The sequence below is a fragment of the Salvelinus sp. IW2-2015 genome, linkage group LG26 (genome assembly GCF_002910315.2).
Source record: "Salvelinus sp. IW2-2015 linkage group LG26, ASM291031v2, whole genome shotgun sequence".
In the NCBI taxonomy this organism is placed as follows: Eukaryota; Metazoa; Chordata; class Actinopteri; order Salmoniformes; family Salmonidae; genus Salvelinus; species Salvelinus sp. IW2-2015.
The window spans coordinates 45306044-45331326 of record NC_036866.1 but is presented as its reverse complement, the minus strand read 5'-3'; the positions used below and the strand labels follow the sequence as shown (position 1 = coordinate 45331326).

General features: G+C 42.6%; 1 protein-coding gene across 4 annotated transcripts in view; it reads right to left on the bottom strand.

Moving 5' to 3' along the window:
* Positions 1-25283, bottom strand: part of LOC111952905 (anoctamin-1) — a 68125-nt gene that overhangs the window by 20574 nt on the left and 22268 nt on the right. For 2 of the 4 annotated variants that reach the window (XM_070435314.1, XM_023971909.3), the window contains 16 exons: positions 21686-21784; positions 21278-21429; positions 19532-19586; positions 19335-19386; positions 18743-18798; positions 17259-17300; positions 10847-10911; positions 10435-10569; positions 8243-8403; positions 5636-5718; positions 4444-4515; positions 4071-4145; positions 2470-2544; positions 1179-1380; positions 367-478; positions 71-128 (listed from right to left, as the gene is read on the bottom strand). In XM_070435314.1, coding sequence (XP_070291415.1) covers positions 71-128; positions 367-478; positions 1179-1380; positions 2470-2544; positions 4071-4145; positions 4444-4515; positions 5636-5718; positions 8243-8403; positions 10435-10569; positions 10847-10911; positions 17259-17300; positions 18743-18798; positions 19335-19386; positions 19532-19586; positions 21278-21429; positions 21686-21784 — 1494 coding nt within the window. The remainder of the gene's footprint in view (positions 1-70; positions 129-366; positions 479-1178; positions 1381-2469; positions 2545-4070; positions 4146-4443; positions 4516-5635; positions 5719-8242; positions 8404-10434; positions 10570-10846; positions 10912-17258; positions 17301-18742; positions 18799-19334; positions 19387-19531; positions 19587-21277; positions 21430-21685; positions 21785-25283) is intronic. The other 2 variants (XM_023971913.2, XM_023971912.3) reach the window with 1 other exon arrangement.

The following is a 25283-nucleotide window of genomic DNA, read 5'->3' as shown; positions in this document are numbered from 1 at the left end:
AAATTACTGTTCATGATGCAGAGTTTTCTCAGAGACTGAGAGGAGGGTTTATAGTGAAAAAGTGTTTAACCTCTTCCATGCGGTACGACTCAAACACATACAGATAACTTCCAGGTCGTCCAACAAGCCTGTATGAGGAGACAGGAGGAAGGAAGTTGGGAGAGGCAACACTGAGAGGAGTTCTACGACCTCTCACGGACATAGACTGTGACATTAAAAATAGCACAACATGACATGACATAAGATAGCGTAGCATAGCATAGCAGAAAAGCATTGCATAGCGTCCCATTGCGTCCCACCACGTCACATTACAAGCTCATACAGAACAATTGAGAGTAGAGAGAGAGAGAAGCTGCGGGGACTCACCTGCCTCTGAAGAATGCTATGTATATGATGGGGGTGAAGGCATTCACAAACTTTAGGATGAAAGTTTTGAATATCAACCTCTCCTCAAAGCTCTTGTCTGTCTTTGGGACCTCTGAGAAAACAGGCGGGAGATGTACAGACGTTAGTGAATAACTTAGAAGACCACTGCTGCTCGAGACTTGACACGGAAGAGTATAGTAGGATCAGATCTAGGACTATAGAGAAAGCGGAGTGTTAGAGGGTTTCTGTATAAGCACTTTGTGACATAAAAAAAAAGAAGGGCTTTACAAATACATTTGATCGATTAGATCATTCAGCACACCAGATGACGGTACGTTTGTTGTCACTTAGATGCAAGTACATTCTGGAGCTATTTTCAGTTGGAAAAGTAGGTAGCACAGTGATGCAGTACACTGGCCTGTTGTTAGAAATGAACAACAGAAATCCTTGCTAGTGGTGACACAGCTAATCGGGAAGTTGGCGGACTGTCAATGCAAAATGCACACTTTACTTTCTGTAAATGGGTCTTGCCCGAGGAATTGTTCAAACAAGTTGTCAGACCGACCTAGGACACTGATAAATAGAACCCAAAATGCCTTGTTGATAGCTTAGAACAGTCTTTAAAAGCACATTAAATGTGCTATATGCATGTGTTATTATTACAGTATTGGAATTAGGTTGTCAGGCTGACATCCCGAGGACATGCAAAGATAGGGAATCTTTTTTCCATGACTTGATTCTGTATACCATGTACTGTACTTGCTAGTTACTGGATGTGCATGCCCTACTTCTATACAAGTTGTCAGACGTACCGAGGACAGTGAGCCAGCGGGCGACGGCTCCGTAGACCTCGTCCAGGATCAGAATGACCACTAGGTTGATGATTGCGGCGGTGGTTTTTACCATCAGACGGACGTTGGATCGCGTCGTGGGGTTGTTGCTCATGTGCAGCGCTGCCGTGATGGAGATCCGGTAGAGGATGACCCCGAACACTATAGCAAAGGTCACCCCGATCTGGAAAGAGGTAACAGGGATAAGGCCTCCCGACAAGGTCAATCTTTTCCAGCGTGCCGTCAAACGCTTAGGTACAGTATCATCTGTTACACAGTTTAGGAATTGTAGATCTAAGCCCTTAGATCAAAATATCTACTAAGCTAACGTATGGAATTGTTTTAAGATGGTAATAAAATTCATAATTTATCCATTTGATTTAGAATTTTAGGACCACTGTAGGTATAAAAATATATACATACAAAATATTTGATGAAAATTGGACCTTTACTGCTATAGTCCATAGAAACACATTGAATAACACATTTGTGCATGGCAAAACAGACAGCCAGAAAATAAATCACAAGGAATAAGGTTTCAAAGTGTCTGTCCCATATCTGAGAGATATAAGAAAACGTAGGAAAAAAGAATGTTTCGACCCATGTTTACTCACGTTATTCGTGGCACATTTGACCCCTATACACTTTTTGCCATTTTTATAGCCCAGTACTGTGTTACCTTCAGACCACTCCCCTGAAGCCCACACCTTTGTGAGAGTCTCCCCTTTCGATATTGGTGACATATTAGTTTGTAGCCCCAACGGTTCGGTCTGGAGAGTCGGTTTTGTGAGAAAACCTCTTTGAAATGAGGACATCCATAACAGAGAGTTCAGACGACTGCCGTAAAGTTTTTGGGATGTCGTAGAGCCAAACCACCGACACTGACTTGTTCATGAGAGTCTCATCTGTCGATGGCGGTGACATATTAGTTTGTAGCTCAAAACTGTTCAGGTTTTACAGACGAGTTTGTGACGATTTTCTTGTCTGGATCCTCTCATGTGTAGAAAAATACCGCTTTCACAAGCCCCATGTTATGGAATAGGCACAAACTTTATATCGTCGGAAAGAGGGGATTGAGTTGCAGCCACTACAAGAAACGGTAAGTCTATAGAATAAACACACAGGGAGCTATTCAATATTCAAAATGATGTCATTGTTGACGCACACGTTTTTTTTCATGAACAATGTACAGTATTAGTAGTCAGTACAATGCATGTGGTTCAATCTTAAATGCCTCTTGGCAGTTGTGCTTTGCTAAATGGGTTGGACTCACCATCAGAAGCATCATGACTATGTTGGTCATGTATGCTGGTAAGCGGTCTCTGCAGGTCAGCTTTTCTTTTTCAGTCTAAAAGAGGGGAGAAAATATTAAGATCTACAGAGGTCTAGCCAAGCGTACTGGTACTGTTTGCATGTGGGAAATATCACAGCCAGTCAGCAGAAGAATCCAAACAGCGATGGAGGAGGAGAGGAGAGAGGAGAAAAGCTGGTGTTTTGATGCTGACAAACCATTACCCCGAAATAAACGCTTCATACGGAATTATTCAAGCCTGGAAGTCAAGACGACAGTGTTCCAACAGTTTATTCACTATATTTCAAGCGTTTAGTCATTCATCGTTCTCATCATTCCATTCTCTATGCAGCAAATCTCAGGCAGAACACGACTGGGTCTAAAATGGCACTTTGTTCCCTACATACAGTAGTGCACTAGTTTCGACCAGCCCTACGGCATCGGTCAAAAGTAGTGCACAGTATATGGAATGGGGTGCCGTTTTCGACGGAGCCAAGTCGATGAAGAGGTCAGCACCTTCCAGCAGCCATTTTGGAACAGAACAGGCTAACATGCTGTTCATGGAAGTACAAGAAAACAAACCATACAGTCTCAATCTCATTACCAGACCATTTTCAACATGCACCAAGCACCAGGCACTATCACTATGGCGATCCAAGCACTATCACTATGGAGATCCAAGCACTATCGCTATGGAGATCCAAGCACTATCGCTATGGAGAATTCAGATTCAAGTTACACAGAAACGAACAAATAAAAGAACAAGAAAGTCAAGAAAGAAGAAAGTGCACTGGTTCTGACAGACGGTGACAGAGTGTGTGTATGTGCGTGTGTGTGTGTGTGTGTGTGTGTGTGTGTGTGTGTGTTGGTGTGTGTGTGTGTGTGTGTGTGTTGTGTGTGTTTTTGGTTTGTGTCATGGTCTATTTGTGTGTGTGAGAGAGAGAGAGGAGAGAGTGCATGTGTGCGTTGTGTGTGTGGGGGGGGGGGTATGGGGGTCTTAGTGAGGGGGCTGTTTAGGTCAAAGGGACAGAGATGTCAAGTCCCATCTTACTGTAACCCTTATACGCTATTTTGTACTTTACTTGGGAATTGTTGTGAAAATGTGCAATCATCAATCAACATGCTTTACAGACAAAAGAGCAGTTTCTCTCTTTCATTGAAATAGGCTAAACGGAGGTGTGTGAGTAGTCCACACACACCTCCATTTGGCCCATTTAAATTAATACAAAGTGTGTGTGTGTGTGTGTGTGTGTGTTGTTGTGTGTGTGTGTGTTGTGTGTGTGTGGTGTGTTGTGTGTGTGTGTGTGTGTGTGGTGTGTGTGTGTGTTGTGTGATGTGTGTGTGTTGTTGTGTGTGTGGTGTGTGTGGTGTGTGTGTGTGTGGTGTGTGTGTGTGTGTTGTGTGTGTGTGTGTGTGTGTGTGTGTGTGTGTTGGTGTGTGGTGTGTGTGTGTGTGTGTGTGTTTGTCTAGGAACCAACCGAAGTCTATGTATTGAGCATGACTGGGATTGGGCTTGTGTTGGACAGAATAGTACAGAGTGTGTGTGGGATAGGTGTGGGAGGAGGCGAGGACACTAAAAGTACCAGTTTAAGCCCAGCCATGGCAGATTGAACAGTTTGCTTCCATTTGTTTGTTGGTTCTTCTGCTATCTCTGTAGGCTTCATACAGTCAGAGGACACAAACACAACAAACCACAAGACAAAGAGGTAAAAGAAGACAAGACAAAACACACGCTAGTCATGTAAAGGCGTAAAGACTGTTATAAGACATACAATCTCACTGTAGTCTTCTAAGACCTGTGTGGTACGAGTGTCACATCAATTTACCACAGGAGAGGATTAATCATTATGTACGGGGCAAACACTTTTCCAAACATTAGGAGTCAAGAAGAGACTGCAAATCCATTTACAGAAGAAGTTGGATGACAGTAAAAACCCAGGAATAAGCAATCAGTACCTTCTGTGTCTTGTGTTCTTTCTTCAGGGACTTCTGCATGACGCAGAGCTCGTACTCAGCTCTCGGGTGGTCCTAAGGATGTAATAGAGGCAGAAGCACTTAACACTGTATGGGGACTGACTGGGATACATAGAATTCTCCCATCAGGTGCAGAATTTAATACAGCCGTTAAGGATGTGACTGTCCGTCCAACTGGGTCAACAAACCCTGCGTCGAGGTGAGGTTATAAAGTCAAGTCAAGTTCTACAGTATAAAGTAGGTAGAAGATTTTCAAAGACTAAGGTTGTCTGCAGTTGCTGGTACCCAGTCAGGTTCTACCTATTTCTACTGAGATGGGTAGGACATTATCACAAAGACAAGGCTGCAGTTGCTGCTGGCCTGGAGCAGCATGGATCTTTGCAGAGGGGGACAGGTCAGGGAGACAGAGAGAGACAGAGAGAGGACTGGCCAGGCCAGGAGATTGTGGGCTGGTGAGCTGGACCTGTCATCCGACTCCAAGGAGACAGGATGTTTCAGGTGCCGTAAGCAGGCCAGAAGCAGTGGCCATGAGGGTTGTAAAATTCCCAGGTTTTATACAGCAACCCCAGTTGGAAGTTAGCAGAATTTTGTAACCCTAGATGGCATTCAGAGAAGGAGTAGTGGTTCAATGAGTCGTGGTAGTTTGTGGRTGCTTTAGGAGGGCGTGAAGGTGTCCATGGACAGTCTGAAGAAGAAGAGCCAGTGTGAGGGGTAGCAAAGCCAGATGGTGACCGAGGGGGAAAAGGATATTTGTGTAAAATGAAATGTTCCAAACCTTCAGCTCTTCCTGTAGGTACCCACGGGGGAAAGAGGAGGACAAGAGAGTTACAAAAATCTCTCAACCTTGAAATCTTTTTGAAAATGGACTTGAAGAAGAAAAAAATGATGTCACAGTCTATTGTGCCAGTTATTATTATTGTCTCCAAGTAAAACAACACTGACAAGACAACTGAAATGTAGTTATACCACATTTTCTCTTCTATTCCGCTTTCCATGGCTAGTGATGGAATTATGAATAATTAACTATTGGTGGAGAAAATATTACTGGGCAGTAATAGCAGTATTTTTGAAACAAACAACAACTCCCGGCGTTATTTCGTCAGTCTACAATATGGCGCTCCCATTCGCAAACAAATAGTAGTGAAATGCAAGGCACTAACAGGAGAGCACTCACCTCCTCCTCCTCGAAGCCTGTCAGATCCCATTCGTAGTTGAGCCGCATCTGCCKTCTCTTCCAGTGCTCCATGAACATGGCAGCTGCAGAAACACGACGCGGTTAAGAGTTACGCTGAGAGCCCCTTGAACGCAGGAAGAACATAATCCACAATATCAACAAGATTGTCAGTCCTTCCATCTAGAGTGCTGTCTATGAATTTGAGAAGGGTTACACGTCCAAAGCCTCCGTCCCTCAGCTGTGTATCCCAAAAAAGTGACGGGGCTGCTGTTTTGATGTTTTTCAAATCCCAGATTGTACAGTTTGATGCAAATCTAAAGTAATTCTATCTCCATAAAGCGTTCATTTTTATTCAGTCGTTTTTTCAACATTGTGCAGATTATGCAGAAAATTATGTGGAAGGGAGTCCTGCATGGCTCAGTTGGTAGAACATGCTGCTTGCACTGGCAAGGTTATGGGTTCAATTCCCGGGGCCACCCATACATAAAATGTCTGCATGCAGGACTGGAAGTTATTTTGGATGAAAGTGTCTGTTAAATGGTATATTTGTAGTAGTTATTATCAGTGACTCTGGCAGTCCAATTATGGTTCCTCAGCCAGACTAGAAGGATAATTAGTGTGGCATAATAAAGGTGCTAAAATTAAGATTGCAGTGATCAATTATTACATGTATAATGAGCAAAATGATCAATTGCCACGTGCGTGGGATGAGGGGCTAAACGTGTCGCTAACTCAATGTGATTCAGTGTGGAGATGACATGGATTGATGGTAGGTATTTTCTAGTCCAGTGGAACAGCAAAAGGGCGGTGGCAGTCTATATGCAGACAGGCACCTGGGGCGATAACATGTTCTACATTTCATCCATATCATGTTCATCCATGAAAGCGTCTTGGCAAGAGTGGATACGCGAGACTGGAGGAGCGAGACTGGATGAAGGAGACTGGATGAGCGAGACTGGATGAGTGACCCTGGATGAAGGAGACTGGATGAGCGAGACGCCACTACTATACTGTTTCCCATAGTGTTGACGTTGAGTGATTGAATGAAAAAGAACCCCTATGTGGAGTATAACAATGTGTACAGGTATCTGACTACATTAGGGATGTGTACAGGTATCTGACTACATTAGGGATGTGTACAGGTATCTGACTACATTAGGGATGTGTACAGGTATCTGACTACATTAGGGATGTGTACAGGTATCTGACTACATTAGGGATGTGTACAGGTATCTGACTACATTAGGGATGTGTACAGGTATCTGACTACATTAGGRATGTGTACAGGTAWCTGAMTAMATTARGGATGWRTACAGGTATCTGACTACATTAGGAATGCTGGTATGTACATTTGTGGATAACCAAACATTTCTGCTCACAATATTGACTCTGACAACAGAGGCAGGGAGGGCATACAGACAATTATTTAAAAATATGTATCATTCAATTACTTAAGTTGGTCTGAAACGCCCTTTATAATGGCACCTTTAGTCCTAGTAGATCGGTAATGCGCTACGTCCTACTTCCAACAGTGAGGGACGCCACTCTTTCACTCGTTGGACAACAACGACACAACATACTGTAATACTTGAATTGTATACTGTGCTGTATACTACAAAGCCTCATCCACGCCTATCATATCACCACCAGATGATAACGCCCAGTAGTGAAAATAACACACACACACACATTAAACAGCAAATAAATCCCAGGGCTGTACCTGTGCCCTCATACAGTGCTCCAGTCTATTGCTTCCTCCCTTCAGTCTCAGGCCTCACAGGCCCAGCGTTACCGTGACACTGAACAGAGCACAGGAATGCACCACCAAAGAGTCCCGTTTTTAAAGTGAATGTGGCTTAATTCACTTAGTAAGACACTGTGCAGTCTAGTCTACAGGGCTTAGTGTTGCTTGGACAGTCATGGAGGAAAGAGGCGGAAGGAGCGAAAGAAAGAGAGAATAGTGGATGCAGGTGGTCGGGAAATGAACGGAGGAAAGAAAGAAAGAAGACAACCGGGAGACTAAACATCTGGAAGAAGAAAATAGATGGAGCTGAGAAGAAGGAGTCAGTCCTATTGTTTAGAGCGGTCCTGTGTGGCTCAGTCGCTGCCAATGCCAAGGCCGTGGGTTCATTTCCTGCAGGGATCACATACACACACTAAACACATGTGCACTGTACTGTTAGTCGCAGGTGGGAAGTGAACAGAGGAAACTGTCCGTCTGACTGTGCCCTCTAAGCACACAACTACCGCCACGTTTGAACACTTTGGATAAACACATCTGCTAAATGGCCGATATCATTTTTATTATTACAAAAGTTGAGATGGACGACGGATAAAAATGAACTGTCTAGCTAAGTCCTGAACTGTTACATTTTAGTATCGTCTTGTCCAAGCAAGAACGGCCCATTGGGCAATAGCCTATTTCCTGTTTTTGTAGTGTGCGGCAGCTTGATGTACAAGTACACCCCATGGACAGGATGCTAGTCTATCGCCGGGCTTCACAGTACCATCTGAGTTGTTGGTTATTGACTATTGTTCCTGTTAAATAAATCGTGCAGATACAGAAATAAAGTCGTGCTGTTGTGTGGACGAGCCTCGGCCTCTTACCCCAGAGGGCCATGAAGATGGAGAAGAAGACGGTGGCAGGGTTGTCAAAGAGGTGGCTGGCCCGGGCCGTCCCGCAGGCTTCCTTCAGTTTCCAGTAGTTACAAGCTCTGTCACACAGCGGGCACATGGTGATGTTGTTCCTGGGGTGGCAGATCTCCATGCTGTAAAGAGGGAAGATGGTGGGAAGGAGGTGTAGAGGGAGGGGGGGGACAGGCAAACAGTCAGCCCTCTTCATCTCACTACCACCAGTGTTATTAGGCCAACCTGTCAAGCCAGTGTTTCCCCTATATTCCTTTAGCAGAGGTGGCCCGCCACTGCTAAATTGTTGCCGCCACTCCCCCCAAAAATATGTATTTGTATTTTTTACATATATATACTTTATTTCTGCAGAGATGCTCGTTTTGGCAATTAATCCCTTTTTGTATTTACACAGAATGGATACTCATGGACACCGTTTATGTCTCTACATGCAGATCAAAGGAAGTAGCTAACTAGCATTAGTGCAATTGCTAATTAGCACAATGACTGGAAGTCTATGGGAACAGCTGTTAGCTGTTAGCTGTTCCTGTTGACTTCCAGTCATTGCGCTAACTTTAGTTAGCAATGGTTCTCGAAAACTACCTTGAACTTCCTCAAACTGCACACAGAGACATACAAATGGTCTCCATGTGTTCATATGACTCGGGGTAAGTAATAAAATAGCTTAATTGCCAAAATCTTGCATTATCCCTTTAAGATTATATGTAACATTATCTCTTGCGTTATCCCTTTAAGATCAGTGACAAGTTACAACATATACTTGTAACAAACAGAGCACAGTGCAGTGGCACGCATTAGTTCTATTTCAGATGGTGTCAACATACAGTAATTCCATTTTCCTGCATTTTGGAGTAGAATGTCTTCAAAACAATATCACCAGAAGTGACCTTCTCATAGTCGTTCTACAACATCCAACCCCCCTCCCCCGCTACCTTGTCCACCACCKCTGAAAGAAATCCTAGGAGAACCACCGCAAGCTATAAGGACTTTTAACTTCTATAGATCTAATATATTATAATATTATAGTGAGTATTGAATAAATCCTTGTAAATATGGTGAATGTACACCTGCCCAGAGTTCGCTGAAGCGACTATTGATGAAAAATATTTACACAATAATATCAGGGATCTGGATTGTGTAGTTTAGTTAGGTCTAGTCCCACGAGCCAGGCTCTCAACACAGTAGTACGCTGGAGCTCGAGGCTAAGTCAAGTATATTCAGTTCCTGTGAACTCCTGTGGCACAGAATTGAGACACAGAGAGCAGTGTGGGACTATCCTGACTGAGACGAGAGACGTTAGCCAGGGGTGAAGCTTCAGCTCGCCTTGTCGTCTATTCTAACATCAACCAGATGTTGGTCGTTAGAAATCACCTCTTCTGTCTCCGGAGGAACGCGTTTCCTTGTTTCCTTTTTATTGTTCTGGACTGACACACCAAGACTAAGCTTAAGGCAGCAGGAAGTGACCTGGTCTATCTTGTCAATACTTGACTAAACTGCATTATTTATGCTAGCAGGAAGTGAAGATGATTGAAGACGTTAATGACGAGCCGGAAGGTAGGGACAAGACAAGACAGAGGTACAGCGCTTGACAGGTATTCTGAGCGGGAAGCAACGTGACGGCTATGAACGCAGAATTGATGGGTTTCAGTGTATTTTCAAACTATTGCACATAAATCGTTGATCTGTTTGCTATACGTTACCGTAATAAATATAAACTGTTAAACCTTTGTCTTAATTCAGTTTAGAATATAAATCGTTTCGGTCGTCCGTTTGTTCTATCTTTGGCCTGGCTTCGAGTTGTGCACTTGTCAGTCACCATGGCACAGATCCTCTCTACTGTGTGTCACCATCCCACTGTTAACCACTCTACAGCCTAAAGCTGTCTGTCACAATATTTGAAGCGATTCAATTGGATGTCTGATTAGGACGTGAGGTCATACCTCTACTTGAGCTATGTCTCCGGGGATGACTTTATGGGCTTTCCGTTTGGTTTACCTTCAATCAGTTCAATGGTCTTAGGCCCCTTGCACACAGTGAATGAATTGTGTGAATCGTAACCTCACGTAGACATGCCYTATGATTCTGCCGGATAGAACCTATGACTATTTCCTTGGTTTTCTGACAAGCTGTGTATGGGGCCTTATGTTGCTAACCTGGGAATGTTGTTGTCTACAGTGGCACAGCCGTACAGGAACACGATGACTCCCACTAGAGAAGCAGGGATCAGCATCTGGGTGTACAGACCCAGCCAAGCAAAGTACAGCCCTATCTTCTCCCCAAAGTACTTCCTGCATGGGAAGAACAGAGCAATCTCAGCTTTTGAATAGAATAGAGTAGAATAGAACACATATAAAGTACTTCCTGTATGATGAACAACACGCTGCATTAGAAAGTAAGGTACAACGCTTTCTCCATTCCGATTTTTGATATATTTGTAAAAAATATTTAGATTAAAACATATCGTGACGTTTCGATCTGAACAGACATTAATCAGACAGAGATTGAGGAAGAACAGAGCAATCTCAGCTTTCAAGTTCAGTTTCAGAATATGAAACTTTAACTCACCTCACTAGCCCGATAGGCTGGTATTTGTAAAATACACTGTAACTCGCCCACTCCTCATACAAGAGCTGAAACAAAGAACAACACGATGGATTACTTTGAAACTATCACATGCATAAGAGGGTCCAGACTCAAAAAGAGACTTTAAAAGTTTTTTTGGCTTGATCTCTTCATTCAAGAGGCAAACGAGTGTAGAAGAAATGTTTTGGCTGTTAGTCCACCGTCAGAGATATTGCTTTCAAACCAACATGCATTTACGTCAGTCTTTCAGCATTGGACCCATCTTCCCTATGACTCTCCCTGACAAGTATATCCGTCTCAGCTCTAAGCATGATTGCTGGAGAGAGTGTGTGAGAACTGTGAATGGGTCTTTTGACTTCTGAGGGCTAACATGAGCTGCAGTTAAAGACCAGCGGGCCAAAGGGTGAGAGATGGTGAGAGAGCGTGAAAGGCGTCTGAAGCCAGCTCCTTTTTCTTCCTCCAACTGACAACAGATGACAGGAGGGACGAATAGAGAGACAGTGCTACCGTGGTAAAGTACAGACGAGTGAGGTTGTGAAGGGGGAGGTGGGAGGGCTCAAGGAGTAGGTGAGACAGAGAGGGGGAGGGGTGAGATGGTGAGGAACAGGGGTGGAGAGACAGGGAGTAGGGAAGGTTGTGACAGGGAGTTGGAAGACAGTCTACAGTATTGGGGGGGTTGGGGACACAGCTGTGTGTTCCTTCCATCAACCACAGTTACTGTGTGTTACAGTCCTCCCTCTCCTCTCCATGACACCACACACTCGTTTTCCATCGCAGTATCTATCCATCCACCTGTGTGTCTCTGATCAACACCCTTCATGCTGGTGTTTCGCTGAGTGACTGCTTTAGTCAAGCACTAGAGTAGAACTGTGAAGCTGAACATCCTAGCGCAACAATGTCATTATTTTCTACTGAAAGACTGATTTGTTTTTGACTCCGTCACGTCTCATTCATTTTCGTCTAATTCATAATCTCGTCGAGCCTCTTATGTATCCTTGATCATTTTATCAACCCCAAAAAACAATGGTTCTCCTGATGTAAATTTGAGAGGCTGTCTTTAGAGTAAAGAAGACATGCTGTCCCCAGAAGACCTCCTCTGTTTCTCTCTTTCTCAGCCCCCTCCTCACCAAAAAAAAGTGTTCAACAAATCAAATAGATTTTATATTTGAGATTCTTTAAATAGCCACCCTTTGCCTTGGATGACAGCTTTGCACACTCTTGGCATTCTTTCAAACAGCTTCACCTGGAATGCTTTTCCAACAGTCTTGAAGGAGTTCCCACATATGCTGAGCACTTGTTGGCTGCTTTTCCTTCACTCTGCAGTCCGACTCATCCCAAACCATCTCAATTTGGTTGAGGTCGGGGGATTGTGGAGGCCAGGTCATCTGATGCAGCACTCCATCACTCTTCTTCTTGGTCAAATAGCCCTTACACAACCTGGAGGAATGTTGGGTCATTGTCCTTTTGAAAAACAAATGATAGTCCCACTAAGCCCATACCAGATGGTATGGCGTATCACTGCAGAATGCTGTGGTAGCCATGCTGGTTAAGTGTGTCTTGAATTCTAAATAAATCACACAGTGTCACCAGCAAAGCGCCCCCACATGCTTTACGTTGGGAAATACACATGCGGAAATCATCCGTTCACCCACACCGCATTTCACAAAGACACGGCGGCTGGAACCAAAATCTCCAATTTGGACTCGAGACCAAAGGACACATTTCCACTGGTCTAATGTCCATTGCTCGTGTTTCTTGGCCCAAGCAAGTCTTTTCTCCTTATTGGTGCCCTTTAGTAGTGGTTTATTTGCAGCAATTCAACCATGAAGGCCTGATTCACACAGTCTCCTCTGAACAGTTGATGTTGAAATGTGTGTTACTTGAACTCTGTGAAGCATTTATTTCGGCTGCAATTTCTGAGGCTGTTAACTCTAATGAACGTATCCTCTGCAGCAGAGGTAACTCTGGGTCTTCCATTCCTGTGGCGGTCCTCATGAGATCCAATTTCATCRTAGCACTTGATGGTTTTTGCAGAATGACTGACCTTCATATCTTAAAGTAATGATCGACTGTTGTTTCCCTTTGCTTATTTGAGCTGTTCTTGCCATAATATGGACTTGGTCTTTTACCAAATAAGGCTATCTCCTGTATGGCCACCCCTACCTTGTCACAACACMACTGATTGGCTCAAMTGCATTAAGAAGGAAAGAAATTCCACAAATGAACTTTTAACAAGGCACGGCTGTTAATTTAAATGCATTCCAGGTGACAGCCACGTGAAGCTGGTTGAGAGAACGCCAAGAGTGTGCAAAACCCTTGAAAGTAGGTGTAGTAGGCGTTCTAAAACTTTTGACCGGTAGTGTATATGCCCTCATGTATGAGGCCCCCTGGTATCGGGTTGTGCCTGGGCGGGTCACATAGTGGATCTCACAGCCATGCAGACATCAGTAAGTGATCTGTGTGCGTGCGACCCAGTTTTCAAGTCTCAGAACACAAATAAACGTTCCTTCTAACACTCCCGTCCCCAACACCTCAGTGTCACTATGGGTGAGGCAAGGTTCTCTGAAACCAAGCCATCATGTGACCAGCATATCATTTATACCACATTCAGACAATACCTGTAGAGATAATCCAACTAATGAAGAAAACAATGAGTAGCCTCAGGGAGAGTCTCATCACTGTCTTCACCTACAAGCCTTTAGAAGGCTCTCTCTCTCTCTCTCTCTCTCTCTCTCTCTCTCTCTCTCTCTCTCTCTCTCTCTCTCTCTCTCTCTCTCTCGCCTCCTCGTCTTCTTCTCTCTCTCTCTCTCTCTCTCTCTCTCTCTCTCTCTCTCTCTCTCTCTCTCTCTCTCTCTCTCTCTCTCTCTCTCTCTCTCTCTCTCTCTCTTCTACTCTCTCTCTTCCTCTCTCTCTCTCTCTCTCTCTCTCTCTCTCTCTCTCTCTCTCTCTCTCTCTCTCTCTCTCTCTCTCTCTCTCCTCCCTCTCTCTCTCTCTCTCTCTCTCTCTCTCTCTCTCTCTCTCTCTCTCTCTCTCTCTCTCTCTCTCTCTCTCTCTCCTCTCTCCTCTCCTCTCTCTCTCTTCTCTCTTCTCCCTGCTCTCTTAATTCAATTTAAGGGGCTACTTTTGGCATGGCGAAACATATGTTTACTTGCCAAAGCAAGTGAAATAGATAATAAACAAAATTGAAATAAACAATAAAAATTGAACAGTAAACATTTACATTAAAAAATTCCAAAAAAGAATTAAAGACATTTCAAATGTCACATTATGATCTATATACAGTGTTGTAACCGATGTTGCAATAGTTACCCACAGTACAAAAGAGAAAAAAATAACATAAAATGGGTTTTATTTAACAATGGTGTTTGCTTTTTCACTTGGTTGCCTTTTCTTATTGGCAAACAGGTCACACATATCTTTGCTGCTGTGGTCTCCCTCCCTTCCCTCTCCTAGTGATCCTTCGGCCCAAAAGACCCTGGCAAGTACCCACCTGTATCCTACGCTGCTCAGGTGTGACGAGTAGTGTGGGTTGGCTGGTCCGGGGCCCCCTTCAGCACGGCAGCCAGCTCAGAGTTTAGAACTGACCCCCTCTGATGCCAACTGCCAGAGACACAACTTATCCATACAGTCGACAGAAAGGGTGGTGAAGCGCCTCTTTCTCTCTCCCTTCCCTTCTTCTCTACCAGCACGGTCTCTTCTTTCTCCTTCTCCCTCCCCCTCCAAACCCCAACAGTCAGGGTTTTCCACCCACAATCCATCCTACTGAATACTTACAGGCATATTCCCAACAGGCAGGGGTTTCCCCCATAACCATCCTTACTGAAATACTGCTACAGTTCAAATCCCAACAGGCAGGGTTTCCACCACAACCATTCCTAACTGAAATACTTTTGGTAAACCAGGGTTCATATCCCAAACAGGCAGGTTGTCACGTTCCCTGACTATTTTTATGTTTTATTTTTTGATTATTTTAGTTGGTCAGGGCGTGAGTGTGGGGTGGGCATTGTATGTTGTGTGTGTTTTTGTTAGTCTATGGGTGTTGTATGTGTATGGGATTAGAGTATTGTTTAGGTTGTCTAGTCATGTCTATGGCTGCCTAGATTGGGTCTCAATCAGAGACAGCTTGTCATTCATTTGGTCTCTGATTGGAGCCATATTTAAGGTAGCCATAGGCAGTAGGCTTTTGTGGGGTAGTTGTTCTTGGTTTAACGTTGTTTGCTTGTCTGTGCACTTGCGTTATTTACTTTCACGATTCATTTGTTGTTTTGTTTGTTTGTATAGTGTTTTTCGTGATTTCATCTTTCGTTGTTAATAAAGAGAAGATGTATGCTTATCACACTGCGCCTTGGGTCCGTCTCTCCACAACGATCGTGACAGCAGGGTTTCCCACCATAACCATCCTACTGAAATACGTTACAGGTCATATCCCAACAGGTCAGGATTTCCACCAACAACCATCCTACTGAAATACTGTACAGGTCATATCCCAACAGTTCAGGGTTTCCACCACAACCATCCTTAACTGAAATACTGTACAGGTCAAATCCCAAACAGCAGGGTTTCCACCATAAACCATTCCTACTGAAATACTTGTACAGGTTCATATCCCAACAGGCAGGGTTTCCACCAAAACCATCCTACTGAAATACTGTACAGGTTCATTATCCCAACAAGTCAGGGTTTCCACCACAACCACCTACTGAATACTGTACAGGTCATATCCAACAGTCAGGTTTCCACCACAACCATCCTACTGAATACTGTACAAGGTCATATTTCCACCACAACCATCCTACTGAAATTACTGTAGAGGTCATATCCCAACAGTCAGGGTTTTCCACCACAACCATTCCTACTGAAATACTGTAGAGGTCATAACCAAAATAAACACTAGACTTCTCTCTCTCCACAAAGCCTAGTTAACAACAGGCTACAGACAGGCAGCTTATTCTCCTGTTGTTGTCACCACCCAAAGATACCCTCCTCCCCTCCCCTCTTTTATGAACACTTACCTTCGCTAAACTAAGTATATGTTTGCATTTATCTTATCAATAGGATTACGCCTAGCTATAAGAATGTAAACTGTTCGATAATTTAATAAACAAATTTGTTGTGAAGATGAGACAACACACACACACACGCGCTACAGTATGTACATTCCATCTTTGCCAAGGCTGAGCTTATTGTAATCATTCTCAGCGGGAGGAAGATAAGACACTTGGACACGTCCCCGTTTCAGAGAGAATTCCTCAATTACATGCCGTTATTCTCTTTTTCAATGATGGGGATGCCAATAGGATCCTTTTAGCACTCAACAGATGGCCCATACAGCACCACACCACCATTAACACACACAGCAGCCTGGCTAAACAGCTATGAAGATGCTGGATATTTCCTGCTTGCCATGTTGTTTTAACTCATTTATAGGCAAAATTATGCATTTTTTGCTTTCTTATGTTTTAGGGCATCAGAAATGCCCTTTACCAGATTGGTAAAGACAAAGCACTCTTCTTGACTAGCCAATTTCCAGACCTCAAAGCACGGTCCAGACCTTTAATTCCATACGACATCTGAGGTGTAAACTCAAGGACGTAGCCCATTAAGAACAGAGGACCAAAAAATCTGAAGGAGCTGAAGAACAGGAAAAGCCAAACAAACCTTGAGTCTGCTCTAAACTAAAACTGGGTTCAAATACTATTTTTTTTTTAAACTTGATATATTTTATCTGTGCTGGACTCTGTTCCAAATCCACAATACATATTTAGATTCCAGTCAAGGTCGTTATACTAAGCTGAGAGTTTCATATTTCAGATGCAATCGGAGCCCATAGAGTTCCAAAGTTAGAGTCTGATGGCACTAAACGTCTGATGGCACTGGCACCTACTGTATATCGCTCATAACGCTCATATTGGCGGCCATCTTAGGTTGTACCGGTACGTCAGCTCAATTGCCAATTTCTCAGACTCTGAGTATCACAGAATCAACACTGAAACAGAAACATGTTCATGACAAGTTGCTATGGATGAAATTGATCAAAAACGACTGTTAAAAACATGAAAAACATACAAAAAGGTCAATTTTTTAAATATCAAATTTGACTATAAGTGTGTGAACATTTTCAAATATATGCTTATTTTGGGGGATTAAAACCAATAATTTATGTAACTAAAGTGTCTCTTTTTACAATCATGACCAATTTGGGATAAAAAAAATGACCCATGTTGGCACTTTTAAGAAAGAAATACGTTGGCGCTTTTAGGTTTTCACAAACACACACAGCTGTACTCCAATCAATTAACGCAGCAGCAGAAACATGGCTGCAGTGTGGTATATTAACATCAGTGTCTCCTAAAAAAATGTAGAAGTTCAGTGTGGTCATATTTATGTCACTCACCTTCCTATCATTGGGCTCCACGTTTTCACCATCCACATCTCCCTGCACGACAAACAAAACAGAGTTGTCTTGTGATTCGTCCAGATTAGGGTTACTGACATCTTGATAAAAATGTGAAAAKAATTCAAATACTRAGCTATATTGTTTGCTCCCCCAAAAATTGGGAAATTATATTATTTTATACTAATACAATTTCTCAGAGAAAGAGATTTTATTTAACAAGTAATAATTGTGTTTCTCAAAAAAGGTAGTGGTCAAAATTGACAACCCTAAAGATTCTTATAAATAAAGTAGTCAAAAGTGTAGTATTTGGTCCCATATTCCCAGTATGCAATGACTCTACAAACTTGTCGGACGCATTTGCATTTCATTCGTTTTTGTTGTGTTTCAGATTAGAAAGTTACATAGGGTCAAAGATCACACCCCCAAGACATGCTAACCTCCCTTTTTATTGGTAACAGTGAGAGGTTAGCATTTCTTGGGGATCTTTGACCCTTTCTCACTCATCATTATTCACGATTCATTCAGGATTAGCGGTAATCATGGTAGCATCCACATTRATGTGAAGTGTTTAAAAACATATTCTATTCTTATTTATAGTAAAAGTGACTCCAAAATGACACAATACATTATTAACCATTCATTTCTATTGGGCAGAAAATAATCTGAAACTCAAGGAAAAAGAACTGCAAATGCATTCAACAAGTTTGTAGAGCCACAAGCTGTAGTCATTGCATGCTAGGAATATGGGACCAAATACAACATTTTGACTACTTTACTTATAAGAATCTTTAGGGGTGTCAATAAGTTTGACCGTTAGCATTTTGAGAATTTTTATTTTAATTTTTTACCTTTATTTTACTAGGCAAGTCAGTTAAGAACAAATTCTTATTTTAAATGACGGCCTAGGAACAGTGGGTTAACTGCCTGTTCAGGGCCAGAACGACAGATTTGTACCTTGTCAGCTCGGGGATTTGAACTTGCAACCTTTCGGTTACTAGTCCAACGCTCAACCCTAGGCTACCCTCCGCATAAAAAACAACAACGTATAAAACAAAATATATTTCATTTGTATTAGTATAAAAAAAAAAAGTACAATATTGCTCAGTATTTGAATCATTTATTTATACAGTCATTTTTGCGCATCTTTATCAAAGGCGTCAATAATGTCGGACCCCACTGTACCTCAATTTACTGCAAGCCTAGGCCTGTAACGCATGACCTATTCGACTGGACTCAACAACGCCTATTCAAATAGGAACAATCCTATCCATAGACAGTCAAGTTGGAAGTTAAATGTATCATATAGTCAGCACTCAAGAGTTGAATTGACTGCCAATGTCTCAAAAGTCATTAAAACAGCAACATATGTGATGTCCAGCTGGTTGGGAATAACATAATACCGCAAAAAGACACATTTCAGATACAAATTCTACAATCTAGTTTTACTGTAAACACACATGCTGATTGCAATGAGTACTCACATCATGTAGTGGATAGGCAGCTGTGTAGACTCCCCTACCTAGCAGGCTGGTGATCCCTACAGGCAGGGGGGGGGGGGAAACGTTTCAAATCCAAATGAAATAGCAGGTCATTCTGTTGATCTTTAGTCACTGCTTTTGGCATATCCAAGTACATGAACAAATGCCCTTAAAAGGGGTTGCACCTCTGGTACTAGTGACAACTCAGAGGTACCATTTCAGTCTAAAGGACAATTTGAGAATCAGCATTTTGTTCAGGCATATAGGTTATAAAGCACACACACACACACACACTAAACACACACACACACACACACACACACACACACACACACACACACACACACACACACACACACACACACACACACACACACACACACACACACACACACACACACACAGCGCGCGCGCGCGCGCGCCGCGCGCGCGCACAAAGAACAGGCTATTGTCTACATTCTGCATACTTACTGCGTTCCTGTGCATGATACATATGTACTACATAAGCACAGATATAACACTCCAACTAACCAGTGACGGGAAAACCCCTCCTCGACAACGGGTATATAAAACAAGGCAGACTGTTATGACTTACCCATACTATACTTAGCCTTTGTGCATTTTGTACGTTTCAATACTTCAAAAACCTGATAAGATAAGAAGTGAAGAATAAGCGAATACAGAACAGCACATTCCTGTTACGTTTCCCATTAATAAACTGAGAACATAATGACTGCAGTCTAGAGTCTACTGTAATGGAGGATTTGGCCGGCGCAATGAAGAAACACTTACTATCGAAGCTCTTGTTTTACTGTCAAAGAAGGAGTCTCTGTCTGATAAATCAAACCTGTTACAGAAAACACACAGAGAYGGTTGTGTTAACTGGGGACATATAGGCAGTTGGTCTTTGAAGTCATATACCCACATTATAAAGAGAGACACTCTTTCCTAATGTTGTACCAGCACACAATAAAGACCTTCCCAGAAGTGATTTACACGCAGACGTGGAATGAAACCAATTATAGAGAGGATGTCAGTGGTTAGGCACCCCGGACAAAGCCTGGTCCCAGATCTGTTCCTACTGTCTTGCCAACTCCCATGGTTATTGTCACGCGACGTGGAGTTGGCAAGACCGCAGGAACAGATCTGGGACCAGGCTTGCCCATCCAGGGACTAGAGGGCCTAAAGGTCTTTAGGGACCAGATCTGGTCCCGTGTGGCTCAGTTGGTAGAGCATGGCGCTTGCAACGCCAGGGTTGTGGGTTCATTCCCCACGGGGGGACCAGGATGAATATGTATGAACTTTCCAATTTGTAAGTCGCTCTGGATAAGAGCGTCTGCTAAATGACTTAAATGTAAATGTAAATGTTTAAAGGTCTTACAGACCTGTAATAGATAACCCATTGGGAGATTGTTTTGGTTAGCATAGGTACAGCACACCAGATGCGCAGATAGCATGGATGGAATAGCATAGCCTCCAGCAGTAGGCCAGCAGCTCACGATAGACTCCCACCCAATCTCTAGACAAAACAAATCAACAACAACCGCAGGCAGAAATAACCCTGTTTATAGCTTATGCCCTTAGACAAATACTGTTGTGTGTTGTTTGAGTAAGAGTAAAAGCTTTTTTTTTTYTTTCTTTTTTTACATTAAACACAACATCAACATCATGTTTATTTGACTTCTGCTTCCGGGCTAGATCATGTGTGAGCTGGTATGTCTGTCCTTCCTGGTAATTCTTTCCTGGAAGAGTTACAGAATAATGGGTTCAATTTCAGCTCTCAGTAGAGTAACTAGAGAGTAGAGTAACCATCTTTTCAGGAAATTGTTCACCATACCATCTCTTTACGTTTATTGTCATTTAGCAGACACTCTCATCCAGAGCGATTTACAGGAGCAATTAGGGTCAAGTGCCTTGCTCAAGACCACATCAAAAGATTCCCCCCCCCCCCCTAGTCAGCTCTGGGATTCAACCTAGCAACCATTCGGTTACTGACCCAACGCTCCGAACTGCTAGGCTACTATTTATAACTAGCCTTTTTGTTTTTTGTTCTTCCTAAACTGTGTCACAGTTAATATTGATAGTCTCTTGTTGTTCAAGCCCTCAAACCTTCAGGCCTTTTTCTATTTTTCTGTTCGGTCTTCAGTGTGTGGCAATAGGTATGCCACATGTTATGCCATATGCCGCTACAGTAGTCCATTTCAGGAAGTTCATGAAATGCTCATTAAACAAAGATGGATAGGAGCGGCAATTGGGGCTTTAGAGAACAATCTTCTATTTATAATCGTAATACTTACATACTCACGTATACAAGCCTTTAGTTGTTTTTCTTGCCTGTCCTCAATGTGTGCCAACAGGCATATGCCACCACATGCCATACCATATGCCACTARACGTATACATTAAAAGTGCATTAAATGTCCTTGAAACCAAGATGGATTGGAGCAGGAATTGAAGTCCATATGTTACCGTACATGTATACAGTCTATACAGCCTTGTATATTGTATATCATCGTAAGACATACAGTATAAACTCACAAGTGTTGTTTTTCTCTGGAAAACGCGTAGGAGAGATGCTTAACGTTTTGTGCCCTGTTCTCTTCCACGTTGGGATGAAGGGGTTCAGTGGCTTTGTTTACCAGCGTGTTGATCTTCGCCCCAACACCACTACACTGTTTCACTTCATATACCTATAAGAAAACCACCAGGAGGTTAACCAGGGCACCATAGAACAGATCATCGGTGACAAAAATGACGAGCACGAAGTCCGTGTCTGAAAAGGTTACTAGCTGTCAAAGCCTTGCTTCCTCCGTCCTTGTTTCCTCTGATTCCTCGTCTCCCTCTCAAAGCTGATGGGAGAAGGAGGTCCAAAGGAGAAAACAGGGACGGAGGAAGCAAGGACTTGACAGCTGGTAACCTTTACATATCATTCAACAGTCGACTCACTTTTTTCGTGGGCATCTTGAGCTTCATAAACTCTGCCTCTCGACAGAGCACATGCCACGGAGCATGGATCTTCACGAAACCCACACCTGGAGTTTTAGTCTGAAATAAACAGAGCGGATTCATTTCATAAAATCAACATCTGTTTTTAAACGATACAATGTACGTTTAAGGTTTGTTAAAAGGAAACACTTCTGAGTGTCCAACACGTTGCCCATATTACCCTTTCTGTGCTAGACCAACAAACAGTACATGACATGAAGACGTAGATAAACATCAGAGGCAAAAAGGTGACCGAATGAAAGGATTAAAGAAATGCATGCATTTATCTCGTGTCATTAAGGAAAGCAATACATTCATCCGGATAACAGTTGGGTAAACAATAAGTGGGACTCTCCAAACAAATCCCTCCTCCTCTATAGTAACTTCAATCAAAACAACGTCTGGGAACGGAAGGCTACTTATGCGAGACACAGAGGGAAAGACACCATGGGAAATCACGAGAGAAATATGCTACCATTCTTTAGAAACACATCATCATTATCATTACAAACAAGTCTCTCAATGTAAGCGTGTCAAGTTGATTTGAATTTATTTCACCGCTATACGTGATTATACATTTACAATGACGACCTGTCAGGGAGCGATCGCAGCACGTATAACACGCAATGACAAAAAAAAGTGAAAAGTAGTACCAACACAAATATTATTTCACTGTGTGTATGTTCATGAACATCCACACAGGAGGGATTCACTGTGAAGACTTCGATGCTGCTGTCACCCAGTTACCCAGTTATGACCCACAGGATATCGTGGTTAGTTAGCTGTTTGTTTACATGGAATCAGTGGTTACTGAGATGATCATTCATGGTACAGCACAGCATATCTGATTCAATGTGCAACTCCTGTGACAAGGCAACCATCGCCAGCAGCAGGGGACGACCTTTAACCTCGATCTCAAATTCTAAACAACCAACTGTAACAGGCTTTCTCGGTTTATATCGTCTCCAGTAGTGCTGTGACGAGCATCGTTAGTAACAAGGGACGCATAAAACAAAACACCGTCTCTTACTTGGATCTCGAACTCTGGATCAACTGACTGTCTTAACAGCTTTGTCACTTCTTAAGATATCGTTCCCTTCCATTTCAGAGCCAGCATTTTGTTTTGTTTTTGATACAGATCATCGGTCTTTGTGTAACATCTTGTCAAAGTACCTTGGACTTGACGTGCCTCTGTACTGTGTTCTGTACGTCAAAACACAGATGTCACACTATCTAAAACATGAGGAATTGACATTTCCTACAACTCAAGACATGGTGGAGTCGTTGTTATCAAAAGGCTGTATGTCTGGGAGTACTCGGACCCAGAATGATTTTGGAATGCAAAACTAGTCTGTGAGACTGCATTATGTCTCCTGTTCCCACCATCACATAGCAAAACATACAGACCCCTCCTGGACAAAATTTGGGCTTTTGATAGAGCCAGTCTTGGATCAAAATGTAGTTGTGTACAGATAGGATCTTAATTTGATCACTTTTGTTGCCGAGACTTTTCCTGCGAACCTAAAAGGGTTCTTCGGCTGTCCTCATAGGAGAACCCTTTGAAGAACCCTTTTTGGTTCCAGGTAAAACCTTTTTGGGTCCCATGTAGAACCCTTTCCACAGAGGGTTTTGCATGGAACCCAAAAGGTTTCAACCTGGAACCAAAAAACGTTCTCCTATGGGGACAACTGAAGAACCCTGTTGGAACCCTTTTTTTCTAAAAGTGTAGCATACGGTTATTTTAGCAGTATTACACTTTTCATGTAGCCTCATTTTGACCTGCTAATAGCCTAACCACCGATCAAGCCACATTATGGATTAAAATCCTGTTGCTGCAGGATTTTTTGCTGCTACAATACAGATCAAATGAAGATCCTTCAACTGACCTGCAATCCCGTTAACGGGATCGATATGACAACAGCCAGTGAAAGTGCAGGGCGCCAAATTCAAACAACAGAAATCTCATAATTAAAATTCCTCAAGCATACAAGTATTTCACACCATTTTAAATATACACTTCTTGTTAATCCCACCACAGTGTCCGATTTCAAAAAGGCTTTACAGCGAAAGCACCACAAACGATTATGTTAGGTCACCGCAAAAACACAGAAAAACACAGCCATTTTCCCAGCCAAAGACAGGAGTAAAAAAAAAGCAGAAATAGAGATAAAATGAATCACTAACCTTTGATGATCTTCATCAGATGACACTCATAGGACTTCATGTTACACAATACATATATGTTTTGTTCAATAAAGTTCATATTTATATCCAAAAACCTCAGTTTACATTGGTGCCATGTTCAGAAATGCCTCCAAAATATCCGGTGAAATTGCAGAGAGCCACGTCAAATAACATAAATACTCATCATAAACTTTGATGAAAGGTATATGTTTTACATAGAATTAAAGATACACTTGTTCTTAATGCAACCGCTGTGTCAGATTTAAAAAAGCTTTACAGCAAAAGCACAATATTCAATAATCTGAGACCAGCGTTCAGCCACAAAAGGAAGCCATACAGTTACCCGCCAAATTGTGCAGTCAACAAAACTCATAAATAGCATTATAAATCTTCACTTACCTTTGCTGATCTTCGTCGGAATGCACTCCCAGGACTCCCACTTCCACAAGAAATGTTTGTTTTGTTCGGTAATGTCCATCATTTATGTCCAAATAGCTATTTTTGTTAGCGTGTTGGGTAAACAAATCCAAAGTTAGGAAGCGCGTTCACTAAAAGCAGACGAAATGTCAAAAAGTCCCGTAACAGTCAGTAGAAACATGTCAAACGATAATAACGTTCCTTCAATAACGTTCCAACCGGAGAATTCCATTGACTTCAGATGTGCGATGGAACAGAGCTCCCTCTCATGTGAACGTGCATGGTCAGAGCATGGTCAGGTCATGTTAGACCTGACTCATTCCTGTCTCCTTCGGCCCCACTTCACAGTAGAGGCATCAGACAAGGTTCTACAGACTGTTGACATCTAGTGGAAGCCATAGGAAGTGTAAACTGATCCATATCCCACTGTGTATTTGATAGGCGATGAGTTGAAAATCGACCAACCTCAGATTTCCCACTTCCTGTTTGGATTTCTTCTCAGGTTTTTGCCTGCCGTATGAGTTCTGTTATACTCACAGACATCATTCAAACAGTTTTAGAAACTTCAGAGTGTTTTCTATCCAATACTACTAATAATATGCATATATTAGCAACTGGGACTGAGGAGCAGACAGTTTACTCTGGGCACCTTTCATCCAAGCTACTCAATACTGCCCCTGCAGCCATAAGAAGTTAAAGGTTTGTGGAGGACCAATCGTGTGTGTATACACTACCCCTTAACAAGTGATCTACCAGGTGAGAACAAGTTCTAATTCACAACTGCGACCTGGCCAAGATAAAGCAAAGCAGTGCAACAAAAACAACAACACAGAGTTACACATGGGATAAACAAACATACAGTCAATAACACAATAGAAAAATCTATGTACAGTGTGTGCAAATGTAGTAAGATGTAGTAAGATTAGGGAGGGAAGGCAATAAATAGGCCATAGTGGCG